Raw genomic sequence first — 15,138 nt, 5'->3', positions numbered from 1 at the left:
CAGTTGACCTGAGGGATACCATGCCTGATGACCTGGTTTTGAATCCTGCATGTTATGAAACCTACTAAGCCTCAGTTTTCTTACCAATAAAATGGTAAGAATCTATTTCACAGGGCTGTTGTATTAGGTAACACATGTAAGATGCCTAACAGGTATCTTAGCAGCCTCTTAGAAAGTTTGTAAGTAGTACCAGCTTTTGATTATGGGTGAAGTTCATGGGGAAGCTGAGGAAGCAGACACAGTTCTTCCTCTTCATCTTTCCCTCTTCTGCAAAGTCCAGAGGCATGCATGGCACAGTCTGTGGCTGCCTTGTCTCTTTGTGTAGAACAGAAACTATTCCCCCTCCTGGAGAAAGTCTAAGAGGAATGGTGTAAGTTTTTATATTCAACTTTGTAGAGCAGAAACTATTCCCCCTCCTGGAGAAAGCCTAAGAGGAATGGTGTAAGTTTTTGTATTCAACTTTGTAGAGCAGAAACTATTCCCCCTCCTGGAGAAAGCCTAAGAGGAATGGTGTAAGTTTTTATATTCAACTTTTAGTAACCATTCTCTACAATTAAAGGGGGGTAATGGAGCTGGAGCTCTGGTGAGTTCATTCTTTATGGCAAATACTTTGTATTTGGGCACCTCTTTAATGTTTCTAAAGACACTGTGTATCTATTTCATTTGATCTTAAGTGAATCTTGTCAGTTATCATTGTCTCAGTTTTATAGATGAGGAAACTGAGGCACAGACACAGATTTCATCCCATTAGCATGGCTGAAGCAGAAAAAGAATGTAGATTTCCTGACTTGAAAATAGGCAGGCTTGAGTCTCAGAATTTTCTAATAGAAGAAGCCAAAGCCAATCTTAAGCCAAAGCAAGAGGTGGAAATAATGAATCCTCTGGCCACCACATTCTCCCCTCTTGTGTTCCTTTTGCTTTAAGCATTTTGATCTCAGTTCCCTCTACTATTCCACCCCCAACCCCCAAAAGTTACTTCTACAAGAAAAAAAAAATGATATTAGTCAGTTACACCTGAGAGAGAATTGAAAGCAGTGGAAACCTGACAAATCTCTAATTGTGTGATTAAAGGCTTTGGCTTCAGATAAAAGAATCGCATGCCTCAGAAAGCTGATCTGGGAGGTATTTTAGAGAAGGTCGGAGTGGGGTGCAGTGCTGGAGTGAGGGACCCAGGAGTGTTTTCCCATTGCTGGTGAGTTCTCAGCAGAAATACTTACAGAGGTTGAGTGGACTTTCAAAGGTGTTCTTCTGGTTGCTGTCACTGAAAGGTCAGGAGATTTGCTTAGGTCGAGCCCTCCACCAGTTTGAGTGATAGGAGAAGTGACCGATGACTGTGCCTGAAACATTGGAGCAATGCAGCTGACTTTGGGCTGAATAGTTCCTGGTAATGTCACATTGGGTGTTTTAAATACACTGTGTGGAGAAGCTAGGGGAAAAAACAATTCACATTTCCCACTGGCAGGTTACCATCCTGAAGCAATGTCTGCTTTCTTTCATTTGAAATATGCCACTTTTCCATGCAAATTTGCTTTGTTGTTGTGACAAGATGGACACCCGTGTTGGATGTGGGCTGTCCCGAGGACTGGTGGGACATCGATGCTATCTATGGAGGGAATCGGCAACGACCTGTCACCATCCCTAAAGAAATGATGCCAATTCTGATGTCTTAGAGATGAGAGCTCAGAGATGGCACATATATATATATATATATATATATATATATATATATATATATATATATATTTTTTTTTTTTTTTAATAGTGTTGGCTAAATACAAACTTTCAAAAGGGTTGGATTTTTTAAAATTGCAAGCAGCAAGTAGTAGAATTGACCAGATTAGTGTCCTTATTATTCTTTTAAGAAAATAGAGTGAGATCTCCTGGCTCACCATCTGAGAACATGTTCCTTCTCCAGTGAAAATTATGTTTCTGAATGTTATATATATGTGTATATTTATATATATATATTTCTGCTTATTAAATTACATGGTAAAAACCAAAAATGGTTAAATATGGTTATTTATCAGCCATTCCGCCCTATGTGTGATTGATTTAGTTGATTTTACTTTATGCATATTTGGGGATTATCTGATAATAAATCATTTAAAATGTTTATGTGAAATATATACTATTTATATCTATATCTATGCTCATTATCTTGACAAGACAGGATTGAAACAATGTAAGTGGGAATATATTTCCACAAACGACTATTAATTTATAGTTACTAAGATAATGGCATACACGTTCACTTTCAGTTCTATCTGGGTAGCTCTGTAAATTGTGTATTGATTATGCTAATGGCACGGGTGTCTTTATTACTTGTCTGCAGATACATGCAGATGGAATGCACATTTGGCAAGGTTGTCATTCTGTAGCAAAAGGTGCCTTATTAAAATCTGTTTTTTGGAGATATTGCATTAGAACTAAAGAAAAACATTAAACTCATGGAAACATAAGCAGTTCTTGTGTTCTAGGAAATGAAAAGTGCAGTTAAAAAGTTAAAAAATGATGCTCTTTTATTCCCTTTGTTTCAAATTCCTTAAGGAAAGTGTTTCAGAAATGGTACTAAATCAATAATGATCTATTTTTATAGCTTATTTTTGGTTGTGTGGCCTTCCTTGTTTTGTTTATCAGGCTGAAGGAATCTTAGACATTTAGGGTTGCCTATATTTTAAAATTTATTAGCCCAACTAGAGGAGAACAAAATGAATTTTTTCCAATTATACATAAATTTTCTTGTAATTTGTAATAGCTCATAAGTCATAAATCACAGCCTCACTTTTTGTTCTGATCTTTCATTATACAAACATTTGCCTTATTTTATAGGATTTTTCTCTTTCCTTCTTTCTTTTTCGCTGAGCCATCATGTTACCAAATAAGTTGTTTAGAAACTACTTTCTTATCTTCCTGAATGGGATCATTTCTTAGAAATGTGGGCTGTACACTTACTTGTGTGCCAGCTCGAAAGGAAAGAAAAAAATCTTAAAAAAATGTTGTTTTAAAATTATTTTCCACTTTATTTTAGTGACAGTTTGATCCCCAGTTTGTTTGAGAACCAGTTGGAGCTTCGGAAGGGGAAAAAGCAAAAAAATAAGCAAAGTTTTTCACGTTCCTGAGCTATATGATTCCATTTAGTGGGATAATAATGCTCCATCCAGATCTTGTGTTTAATTCACAACCTTTAGGCAAAACCAGTTGTCCCGTCTTTCAAATATATCATTACAATTAAGAAGAGGAACTTCCCGGGCTTCCCTGGTGGCGCAGCAGTTGAGAGTCTGCCTGCCGATGCAGGGGACACGGGTTCGTGCCCCGGTCTGGAAAGATCCCGCATGCCGCGGAGCGACTGGGCCCGTGAGCCAAAATTGCTGAGCCTGCGCGTCTGGAGCCTGTGCTCCGCAACAAGAGAGGCCGCGATAGTGAGAGGACCGCGCACCGCGATGAAGAGTGGCCCCCGCTCGCCACAACTAGAGAAAGCCCTCGCACAGAAACGAAGACCCAACACAGCCAAAAATAAATAAATAAACAAAGACATCATATAAAATGATGATAAAATTATTTTTAAAAAAAGAAGAGGAACTTCCCAATTTAAAACAAAAGCAAAAATAAAGTCACCAATAAAGAGAATGGAGTGATAATATTTGAATGATTTTTGTGAATGAGATTGGAGTTTATCATCTCAGAATTTAAAGATGAGCATTGTTACATTGCAGCAAACGGATATTTCTTGTTCAAAGCAAAACTTTCTCCCTAAGCTAGTGTTTCTGTAATTGTTGACATAGGTAACTTTGTGTCCAATTAAGAAATATTGTTACAGTTGGATTGGTGTTATCTAAAATAGCTGAAGTCATAAGAACAGTTGGTAGAAGTATCAGAAAGTATGACGCCTGAAATATAAAACTTTTCTTCCCAGATTTTCTTTGGCTGGGACGGAGTAATGCTTCCTCGCTGTGCTACTATACCTGAGGCTTATTGGTTACATGTAAAGAAGAAATAACTAGACTTTTCCCCAGATATCCAAATGCCTGAATCCTAGTTTCAAAACGTGTTTCCTTTATTGTTGTAGTTGCCCTAAGAAGCATTTTTCAAGGTACCTGGTCATTACGTGCTAAAAACTATGCATAAATCTTTTAAAAATAATTTGTTTTCCTTCAGAGTGGATTTTTAGCAGTTTTAGAATCACTTGGCTGTAGCAAATTAGACCTGTATATCTGGACATTAAAAATATTTTTATGTAATATTTTTTCTGATATAAAATGGAAGAAAGGGTCCATGAGGCTTGGTGTAATACTGAGCATAAGGATGTAGAAGTTGGTTTTGTTTGTTTGTTTGTTTGTTTTTGTAGGGAGTTAAGGACTATACTCAGATGTTATCAACAGCCCCTTCTCAGTGAGCCAGCGATGTTGAGCATGAAGGTATCAGGGTAACTGGAAGAATCAAGAGTCTTAAATCTGGCGAGAAGAAAGGTGTATGCCAAGAAGCGTCACAAAACAAAACAAAAACAACAATAAAAAGACATTGGAGAGTTCACTGGAAACCCTTCATCTAGGGGAAAAACAAAACAAAACCTTTGCAGGATAATTTTTTTCTTTTTCTATTAGGTTAGATAATTTTGAGTTTGTGTCCCCATTTTAGTGTTTCCATCTCATATTTGCCCTGTTGACTTGTTATCATTTTTTGTGGTTTCTCGCACTATTTTCTTCCACACGAAGGCTAAGCTTTTAATGTGAATGTTCTAATGTTTTCATTTGGCTTTATATTATTGACAGTAGTGGTCTAGTGTTATTACTTTGTCTTTCAAAAAGGATCATGGACTACGTGTGGAATCATGTTAACTTAAACTAAGGGTTAATTTCTTTTTCCTAAAAGATGGAATAAAAGAGAGTTATTAGAATCAGTACCTGTTTTTGTCCTTAGTCAAAATTTGCATTTATGTTTCCTTGGCTTTGTGTGTGTTTGAAATAAGATGAAAGTAAAAGGAATCTCACCAAAAACCTCTTAAGTCCCAGGAAGTGTCACCGGGGCCTTTGCAAATCTCTTGCACTAGATTAAAAAGTTAGCTGGTGTGATTGTGATATTTCTGTCCAGTCTGTCTCCAGCTTTGGCTTTATTGGGATTGTGGATAAAAGGCAAAATCTGGGTGTGAAGATAGTGAAGAAAGCAAGTCATTAGCCTTGGATGATACACCTATTTTAAAGCCAAGATAGCAAGTTCATCTATGGGACTGGCTCTACCATGCCTGATGCCTGGCTGTCACTGAGACAGCTCCCCATTTTCTTAGGGTCACAGTCAGTCCTAAGTCCTCCGAATCCTGTTTCTGGGATGCCTCCCATGACCTCCTTTCTGCTATTGATTTAGCTTGCTCTCTTGGACTTCTTCCCTGCATTATGTCAGACCCTTCATACTGGTCTCCCTGCTTCCAGGTCTGGTCTCTTTCCAAACCGTCTTCTTAATCACCAGTGGGGCATCTCTCTAAAATGTAAATGCGATCAGTTGCTCTCCTTAAAATCCTTCAATGATTTTTCATAGCGCCAAGGTTAACATTTGAACATTTAGTTCACAGTAGTTCCTTCGTGATCTTCCCAATTTTCTAGCCTTGTCCCTGCCACTGCTCCCCTTTCTTTCCTCTCTATCCAGAGCTCTTCATCTGAGTAACACAGAAGAGCTTGCACTTCCTGGAAAGCATCATGTTTCGCATCTCTGCCTTTATATATGTTTCCTCTTTTCAGAGAGCCATCTTCTACTTGCCCTCAGTGCTACCCATTCTTTCTTTCTTTCTTTCTTTCTTTCTTTCTTTCTTTCTTTCTTTCTTTCTTTCTTTCTTTCTTTCTTTCTTTCTTTCTTTCTTTCTTTCTTTGCGGTACGCGGGCCTCTCACTGTTGTGGCCTCTCCCGTTGCGGAGCACAGGCTCCAGACGCGCAGGCTCAGCGGCCATGGCTCACGGGCCCAGCCACTCTGCGGCATGTGGGATCTTCCCAGACCGGGGCACGAACCCGCGTCCCCTGCATCGGCAGGTGGACTCTCAACCACTGAGCCACCAGGGAAGCCCCATTCTTTAAAACTTAGCCCAATTTTGCTACTCTTTCTGTAACATTTTCCTGCTCCGCACCATCTGATTTAAAAGCCTGTGGGCTGGGCTTCCCTGATGGCACAGTGGTTAAGAATCCACCTGCCAAGGCATGGGACACGGGTTCAAGCCCTGGTCCAGGAAGATCCCACATGCTGTGGAGCAACTAAGCCCGTGTGCCACAACTACTAAGCCTGTGCTCTGGAGCCTGCGTGCCACAACTGCTGAGCCCGCGTGATACAACTACTGAAGCCCGTGTGCCTAGAGCCCATGCTCCACAAGAGAAGCCACCACAATGAGAAGCCCATGCATTACAACGAATAGTAGTCCCTGCTCGCCGCAACTAGAGAAAGCCCGTGCACAGCAACGAAGACCCAACGCAGCCAAAAATAAAAATAAAAATAAATAAATTTATATATATATAAAAAAAAGCCTGTGGGCTTTTAAAAGTCTGTGAGCTCCTCCATCCGAGCAGTTATCCCTCCTTCTGCAGTCGTTGGTTTACTCATCTCTCTCTCCCCCTTCCCCAGTGCTTGCCAGCTCTTCTCATGTCATGGCACACGCAGAAAAATGATAAGTTTTGAAGGAAACACTTGGATAAATGGAGAGGCAACTGGCCTGCAGTTTCCAGTTATCTCAAGCTGTATGTGGCCGCTTCGAGGGCGGAAAGGATCAATATCCTTGAACACCTGAACCTGCTTTTGACCCACTGGTTGGGAAACTGCAGCAGATTGCAAGCTCCTTGGGACAAGGACCAGGTCTTAGACCTTGCATCTCGAGGGCCTTAGCCAAATGCCTATTACTGTGTGGGTGCTCAGAAAATGTTTGTTTACTGAAGGTGTGACAAGGCAACCACAGTCACTCCAATTGAAGGTTAAATGACTAAGACAGGGATCTGTTTATAAATACTCTGTATGAAAGTTGGAGTGCTAAGATGGCTTTGTTCTAAATTTCATGTTAAAGATAAAGAGAGATGAAGAAGAGGAAAGAAATTTGAGTAAGATTCCGATTGGAAGCCAAGAAACGTTTTATTTGGTTCCAAAATGTGCATGTATATTTTTTGTTTTGTGTGTTTGTGTGTTTTAACCTCTCCCCAGGCTTATTTCCTCCCACTCAGCATCCTCCTACAAGGAATTTCACTGTAGAAAGAAAAGTGGTAATAAATTCATGTTAGGCATGTGCTCCTTCATAATAGTGCACCTGTGATATTTCTCTTTGGTCTTCAAGGATCATGATAGACCTGTAGAACAATCAAGCAAAACCACAGAAATTCTAAACTTCAACTGTGTGATTCTATTTAACATAGAGATAATTCTTCTTGTCTGAGAAGATTTTAGAGACAAAGGAGAGAACAGTACATGAAAAGGTTTTTTGTTGTTTTGTTTTTTCCTTTTTTTCTGTAAAACAATTTAATAACTTTCACAGAATAGAGTGGTTAGAAGATAAACATTGCAGGAAAAGTAAAAAGAGCATGTTTTGATCCTTGACCACTTGAGCTCTTTAGACCTGCTGGCATCAGCCAGGTCTCAGCCTGGGAGGGCTGGCCCTGTCCTGAAGCTAAAGTTCCAGGAATGCTCATCCTTGGCCACCTCACTGATTGCTTTTGTTTTTGTTTCCTTTTGTTTGTTTACCTTTTCTTGAGAGTAGAAAAAAATGTGAGGTAACAGAGTAGCAGGTGGGTGTGGGCCAGATGGTGCATTCCTTCATTAGAGCCTGCTCGAGATTTTATAAACAGTGGACGATTTATTTTCCCTAAATCTGTTTTCATCTTATGGGATTTCCAGTGAGAATGCACGTGTAGAGCCCAGAAAGCACAAAATAATGATCCCACCCTTTGGTGTTTGAAAAGGAGGGATGCTCCTCGTTAACTCTTGGTAAACCGAAGGTCACTTTTCCTCTGTTCTTAGAAAGTTATCAAGATACACCAGTGGATGGGATTTGAACATACTTGGAGGGGAGGAGTGCTTTCAGACATGGTTTGCTCTAAATAGGAGTAGTATCTGGTTTTCTTTTTAGGTGTGGGACTTCTAAAGATGTCAGTAAACCCTAGAAGGCCAGTTGTTGTGACCACATGTGAGCTTTAAAAACAACACCGTTCTCCATGTCTGCGTCTTTATTCCTGTGCTGCCCCTAGGTTCTTCAGAACCTTTTTTTTTTTTTAGATTCCATATATATGTGTTAGCATACGGTATTTGTTTTTCTCCTTCTGACTTCACTCTGTTTGACAGTCTCTAGGTCCATCCACCTCACTACAAATAACTCAATTTCATTTCTTTTTATAGAGAATGGACTTGAGGACATGGTGAGGGGAAGAGTAAGCTGTGACAAAGTGAGAGAGTAGCATTGACATATATACACTACCAAACGTAAAGTAGAGAGCTAGTGGGAAGCAGCCGCATAGCACGGGGAGATCAGCTCGGTGCTTTGTGACCACCTAGAGGGGTGGGATAGGGAGGGTGGGAGGGAAACGCAAGAGGGAGGAGATGTGGGGATATATGTATACATACCGCTGATTCACTTTGTTATACAGCAGAAACTAACACACCATTGTAAAGTAATTATACTCAAATAAAGATGTTAAAAAAACCCAACAACATCAGACAATTCATTATTATTTGCACAAGATTATTGTTAACTTGAGGTGCATCATTTGTAGTCATTTTGGGACATTTGAGTGTGGAATGCATTTGTTTAAATTATTTGTTTACCTATTCACCATAGGGTTCCTCAAAATAAGACCTGGGTTATAGTGCTCTTTTTATTTTCAGAAGATATCCTTGGAAGAAAAAACTTAGGCAGCTTTCCAAAATAACAAAAACATATTTTTACCAGTCCCCTAGTAATGTAGTGTTGAGGCCACTTTTTCTTGAACATCTTTTTTTTTTTTTTTTTTTTATAGTTTTAGGTAATTAAGTTCCAGGAGGTCATGGTCATCACATGTTCTTTTTTTTAAGGCAGTATGCATATTTTAGCTGTTATTTTTGAACTTACTGGCACTATGTGGGTTGCTTTAAGATTGAGTAATTCATGCCATGGTTGTTTAATTTGGTGAAAAGCTGGCTATGACCAGAGAACAAACTATAAGGAAATGGTCCAGTTTTAAGTTTGTGTTTGTGTTTGAGTATTTTGGGTTCATTCATCTCTTGCCAATGTTAGTTGTTAAGTAGTCTTCTTGCGTTCATATTTACATCATCCTCAGAACCCTGTGTTTCTTCCACTCTTATAAAAATGTACTGGTTTGTAAGGTAGAGCCTCATGCTTAGAGTCAACCAGGAAAAGCCTCATTTATATCTCCAGCGAGAAGGACAGAGGGCCTGGGCTGCATACTCACTGCCAGAAGTTTTTATAGTAATACTTTGTATCTAGGCTCTGGCTCTTACCATTAAATGTGCTTTTTATAGAGTACCAGGTTATAAATGTAGTGTAGCTACGGCATATTAATCTTACTGCAGAGATTTAATGAGGCAGTTGTTTTGCGATGGACAGTACAGGGAGCAGAGAGCAACAGAGTTTTACTTTACCACTGAGCTGCAGAAATATTCCTTGCCTGGTAATAATTATAACCACATGATCCCTTAGTTTTTCTTTCTTTTGCCAGTGCTTTTCCATGCAAAAGTGGCTTGGAAGGAGGTCCATTTCTAGGCAGTGAAATGGATTGGAAATTGGGCTGTTTTCTCAGTGGTTTGACATTTTAACTTTGATCAGGCATGGGATCCTTGTTGTACAGAGAGAAATATGTAGGATGAGTTTCAAGAATACAGATAGTCTTTGCCAGTCCACTGAGATGGGTTTTAGATATTCATTACTTTTACTTGACTTTTATATAGGTTATAAAAAGTAAATGTGGTGAAACCTCATTTTTACACGGACAGAACAGAATTTCTGCTGGTTGGCCTCAAACTGATCCCACACTTGAAATTAATTGAAGGCCATGCGTTTATGGCCTCCAACACTTTTAAGCCAGTGCAGTTTTTCATTTTCCCCAAAGTTGTAATTTTATTAAACCAAGTTTTAGCAATAACCACCCTTACGAAAAGGAGGATGAGAAGAAGGAAGGAACCACCCATCAGGGAACATAATAAGGGGAAAAATTACACTTCTTTTAAATTTCCATTTACAAGTAACGTTAACAAAATCGGAAACAGAGAGCTGCCATTTATTTTTACAGTAATAGTTGTGTCTTTTATCTGGGTCTGAACACTTTCAGTCCAGTGCATCATAGGGACCCTTCTGAAGGGATGAGCCTGAAGGTTGCTTGGGCAGAGGTCATTTGTGATGGATGAAACGAATCTGGGTGGCCTCCTCTAGGGCAGAGAACAGAGTGGTGCCTGTGGCTATGATGGGGTTTGTGGTGGCAGTGCAGGGGGCTGTGCGGATATCTTAAAATATTGCCCTTTGGGTGGGTTTGTAGTACAACAGTAGAGTTGGAATAACAGCTGTCCGTCCTGCAGTGGTGTTCAGGTTGGAGCAGTGCTTATAGGGACGGACCTTGTATTTATAACTCCTTGGGCTGAAGTCAGAGGTCTGAATGGCTAGCAGATCAGTACAGTTATTTCTTATGACTGACTCTCAAAGGGCTTTATAAAAACTACATAACTAAGGCCATGTGCAATTATCGAAGTGTAGCCGCCTGTGGGAAAGAAATGGTTGACAGTGTCAGCTTTCTAGAATCTTCCTACCTCAACTGCCATTAGGAATGGAAACTCCTAACGGAAATGAACACATCTTTTGTTTTTTTTGTTTTGCTTTTTTTTTTTGGCTGCGTTGGGTCTTCGTTGCTGTGTGCGGGCTTTCTCTAGCTGCGGTGAGCGGGGGCTGCTCTTCATTGCGGTGCGCGGGCTTCTCATTGTTGTGACTTCTCTTGCTGCGGAGCACGGACTCTAGGCAGGCAAGCTTCAGTAGTTGTGTCACGTGGGCTCAGTAGTTGTGGCTCGCAGGCTCTAGAGCACAGGCTCAGTAGTTGTGGAGCATGCGCTTAGTTGCTCTGCGGCATGTGGGGTCTTCCCGGACCAGGGCTTGAACCCGTGTCCCCTGCCTTGGCAGGCGGATTCTTAACCACTGCGCCACCAGAAAAGCCCTAAACCCATCTTTCGAATGGGCAAGAAAGAATTCCTCCTGGATGTGGAGGTTGGCAAAAAAAAAAAAATCTACTCTCAGGGAGAGAGTCTGGGTTTCCAGGACTCATTGTGCTACACCAAAGCATCATAGGCTATAATCGCACCCACCCCCCAGAGGGTCCCTCTTACGTGGTGACCTAAAAAGCAATTCGCCAGTTGGCTGGAGCTTGAATCCTGAAGTTGCAGCAGAAGTGAATAAGCTTGACTGACTTCAGCCCCTGAAGGATTCTATCTGTAAATGCAGAAGTGGAAGCAAAACCATTTTTTATTAGTCTTAAAATGACCCTCATTTTAATAACTAGCCACAGTGTCAGAAGCATGGACTGGGGTCATTCTTTAGTTGTTAAGAGCTAAAGCATCATGCAGGCTTTCCTATTTGTTTGATATTTTTGATTTGGATTCGTGCAAAGTGTCCATATCCTTGAATAATAAGGGAGGCAAGTTCTTATCATTTTCGCTGCATACTACTTAAAGTATTCAGAGTGTCTCCTTATTTAAAAACAAACAGGCCTGCAAACTTGATGCATAGCATTTAAATAATCGTATTAAAATTCAGACCTAGCAGCCACATTTCTCTGAGTGCTGTCAGTTTTATGAGAAACTGGAAACTCATGCTAAACAACCGAGTGTTCAGTGTGCGCCTGCTGCCTTCCACCAAGTGTTTAACGGTGTGCCGGCCAGTTCACCATAATTGGGACAGTTATTTGTTTTCCTGAATTACTCTAATTTGGCAGTATTTTACCACTTGTTTTAGCTTGTTGGAGCTCTTTGAAGCATTACCTGTTTCTTGTGTCTGTAGCTCTAGATGAAACATTTGAAACCAGCAAAGGCAAATGTGATGGATTATACAGTGTCAGTTTTGGAAAATGTAGGCACGTAGGTGCTTTTGAATTTGGAGATGACTGGTCTGTTCCTGTTTACAGAGGAAATACCAGTAAAGGACTTTTTAGTGTACTCTTTTTTTTTTTTTTTTGTGGTACTCGGGCCTCTCACCGTTGTGGCCTCTCCCGCTGCGGAGCACAGGCTCCGGACGCGCAGGCTCAGCGGCCATGGCTCACGGGCCCAGCCACTCCGCGGCATGTGGGATCTTCCCGGACCGGGGCACGAACCCTCGTCCCCTGACGTGCTGTGCTGGGCAAAGTACAAGGCAAACGAAAAAGAACTTGTGATTACTCCCCCAGGGATGAGCAGTCTAAACCCCAGTATGTTGAAATGGGTACTGCATAGAGTGTTGAGATAATTTTCCAGACGGCAAATCAACTCAAATTACCAATTTACTTAAACACGTTTTTTAGTTTTTTTTGAAAATAAACAAACAAACAAAACTACTTCCTCTTTGATTTGGGAATTCTGCTTTTGTTTTACAAACCCAAGAGATTATTATATATGTTGAAATGTAAGTTGATTTTGGTATATGTGAACCATTTGAAGGGTGGTGATATAGTTAAGTTTATTGCAGATGTGTAGAAAGGCTTTGGAATAACCACCAGCCAAAGGGGAGCACCGTGACTTGTAGAAATAGGTTAGTAGAAGCACGTGACATGCAAGGTAGCAGGAAGCACTTTCCGACAGCGGGCAGTGGTATGGTGGCACTTACTGACTTTTCTAAGAAGTCTGGGCTAGTTTGATTCTGTGAATTCTGTATCGTAACATTGCAAATATTTATCCTCCCATATCTAAAAAAATTGACTACAGGTAACACATTACATATTTCTTAGGTATCTGGATACAGTTCTTTTGTAACTGTTCATTGAAAACTCTATTTTGAGACATAATTTATTTCTGACTTTGGAGGACTTATTGCTATTAGAAATGAATGTCCCATAAGTTAAGTCACAGATTGTATTATCCTAATTTTCCCTAAAGAGGCATCTTCTCTCCCTCTATGCTTTCCTGCAAAGAGGAGCAGTGACACTAGAATGTTTGGGGATACTTCACTAAAATGAGGCAAAAGACAGCATAAAGAAAATCACAACGTATTTATTGAGCCCTAAGTGAAAATATTGCATGTGTTTTGCTCTCTTATTTCCCCTCGCTCTTTGTGTATCATTCTTAGGGTTACAATGGCACTATTTTTAGTTTTCACTCTATTTAGCTTTTTGAAACTGATAATGTGGGTTCAAGTTGTTGACTTGATTATAATTTGCAATTGCTCTTTGTATATTTTGTTTCATTTTTTGATGATTTTGAAAACAAGAGGCATACCAGTACATTAACACTTGAATTGGTGCTTGCAAGAATGTTATGCTGTGTGGTAGAACTTATTTTGCTATTGCTGTCTAACAAATAATGGGGTAACTGTGTGTTTTGACCAGTTTATAAATAAAGGTCAATTTTGTGCCTATGGTAATTAGCTTAGCTTACTCTAGACTTTTGGCTAATTCTGTTAATTTCCTGTGAAAGAGTATATTTAGCAGAAAAGGAATTCATTCTCAAGCACAGTGGTTTTTCCCTTTGCATTGGAGACTGTTTAATTTTAAAAGTGATTTATCTCCCTCTTGTAAGCAAACAAAGGCTGTAAAAAAAATGTCAAAGTTAACCTTAAGTGTGGCAAATTATTTGAAAGAGGAGCTGGGAAAAGGGCTGCATGTTGGAGGAGAAAAGGAAAAACTCCAGTCATCACAAACTGACAAATTTTAGGGAAGTCTCACTTTTGATGCTTCTGTAATAAAATCTACAATAAAGCCCTCCTAGTGCAGCTTCAAGGAAAAAGGTGTTTCTGGTTTTGGTAGCAAGATGAAGCGCTACTTTAAAAGAACCTGTCTTTAAACACCATACTTACAGTCTTGATTTTTTTTTCAGACCCCAACTGTGAACTTGAAGACAAGACTGAAGATGGAGAGGCAGCGGACTGTAAGAAGAGGCCGGAAGATGGTGAGGAGCTGGAAGACGAAGCCGTGCACAGCTGTGACAGCTGCTTCCAGGTGTTTGAGTCACTGAGCGACATCACCGAACACAAGATTAATCGATGTCAGCTGACAGGTAAACACACCTACCACTTCTCATCTTCTCGTACGTCTTCTCTATTTCTGATTTTTCCGTTTGTTTCTTGTTTTTCAGCTGACAGGTAAACAACACTTGCCACTTCTTGTCTTCTCATACTGTTCTATTTCTGATTTTTTCCGTTTGTTCCTTTTTTTTTTCACCCCCTCTTCCAGCTGTTACATTCTTCTACTTGAGTACCTAGGTAAGTCTAGAAGCGCTTTAGAAAGAATCCCAAGATGATGGTTTACGGCAAACTCATTGTCACAGTCATCCTTAGATTTTGAATTGTACCCAGATTTTAATAGCTAATGGATATGTTTTCATTTCCTTTTTTTTTTTTTAAAGTACTGTGATACCACGTAGATACAGAGCCTAACATTGGGTGGCTAAAGTGAAGTTTAAAAATACCTTCTGAATAAGTTTTCACAGAAGTTTAGCGTGCACGAACTTATTTTAGTTTAAATATCATCTCCTCAAGAGAACTTTCACTGATTGGTCGTTCTCTGCTGAGTTTGGTGCCTTTTTTGTGTTCCTATAAAGCCCGACGCTTATTCTTGAATATCACAGTATTCACTGCATGTGTTAACTTTTCCATCTCCCTCATTAGACTGGAAGCTCCTGGACGGCAGGAACTCTGTCTTATTCATCATTGTATTTTCTGAGTCTTGCACAGTGCCTGGCCCACAGAAGGTGCTCACTAAGACACAGAAGCTATTCTGCTATACATTTCACGGGAAGAATCAGATTTAAAATGACAGGAAGCATGATGTGTTCAAGTTAATGGCTGGATAAAAGTAAAACTCAGTTTACCAAGTTTCTACCCTCTTTAAAAATATGTCCTGCAAGAACATACTATATGAGGCAGGGTGGGACATTTTAGATAGATATCTCTTTTTAGATTCCTGTCATTTTTCTCTTACGGATGATACAGACACTGCTCTAGTGTGTGTGTGTGTGTGTGTGTGTGTG

The 15,138-nt window shown here is 40.0% G+C and overlaps 1 protein-coding gene across 6 annotated transcripts in view; it reads left to right on the top strand.

Annotated features, from left to right (window-relative positions):
• ZNF521 (zinc finger protein 521) overlaps positions 1–15,138 on the top strand; it is a 292,592-nt gene that overhangs the window by 17,291 nt on the left and 260,163 nt on the right. For all 6 annotated transcript variants that reach the window (XM_082639963.1, XM_082639966.1, XM_082639962.1 and 3 more), the window contains one exon: positions 13,987–14,166. In XM_082639963.1, coding sequence (XP_082496089.1) covers positions 13,987–14,166 — 180 coding nt within the window. The remainder of the gene's footprint in view (positions 1–13,986; positions 14,167–15,138) is intronic.

Source organism: Mesoplodon mirus, assembly GCF_964341445.2.
Source record: "Mesoplodon mirus genome assembly, chromosome: 13".
Taxonomy (NCBI): Eukaryota; Metazoa; Chordata; class Mammalia; order Artiodactyla; family Ziphiidae; genus Mesoplodon; species Mesoplodon mirus.
The sequence above is the reverse complement of the archived record's forward strand: the minus strand, read 5'-3'. Positions and strand labels throughout refer to the sequence as shown.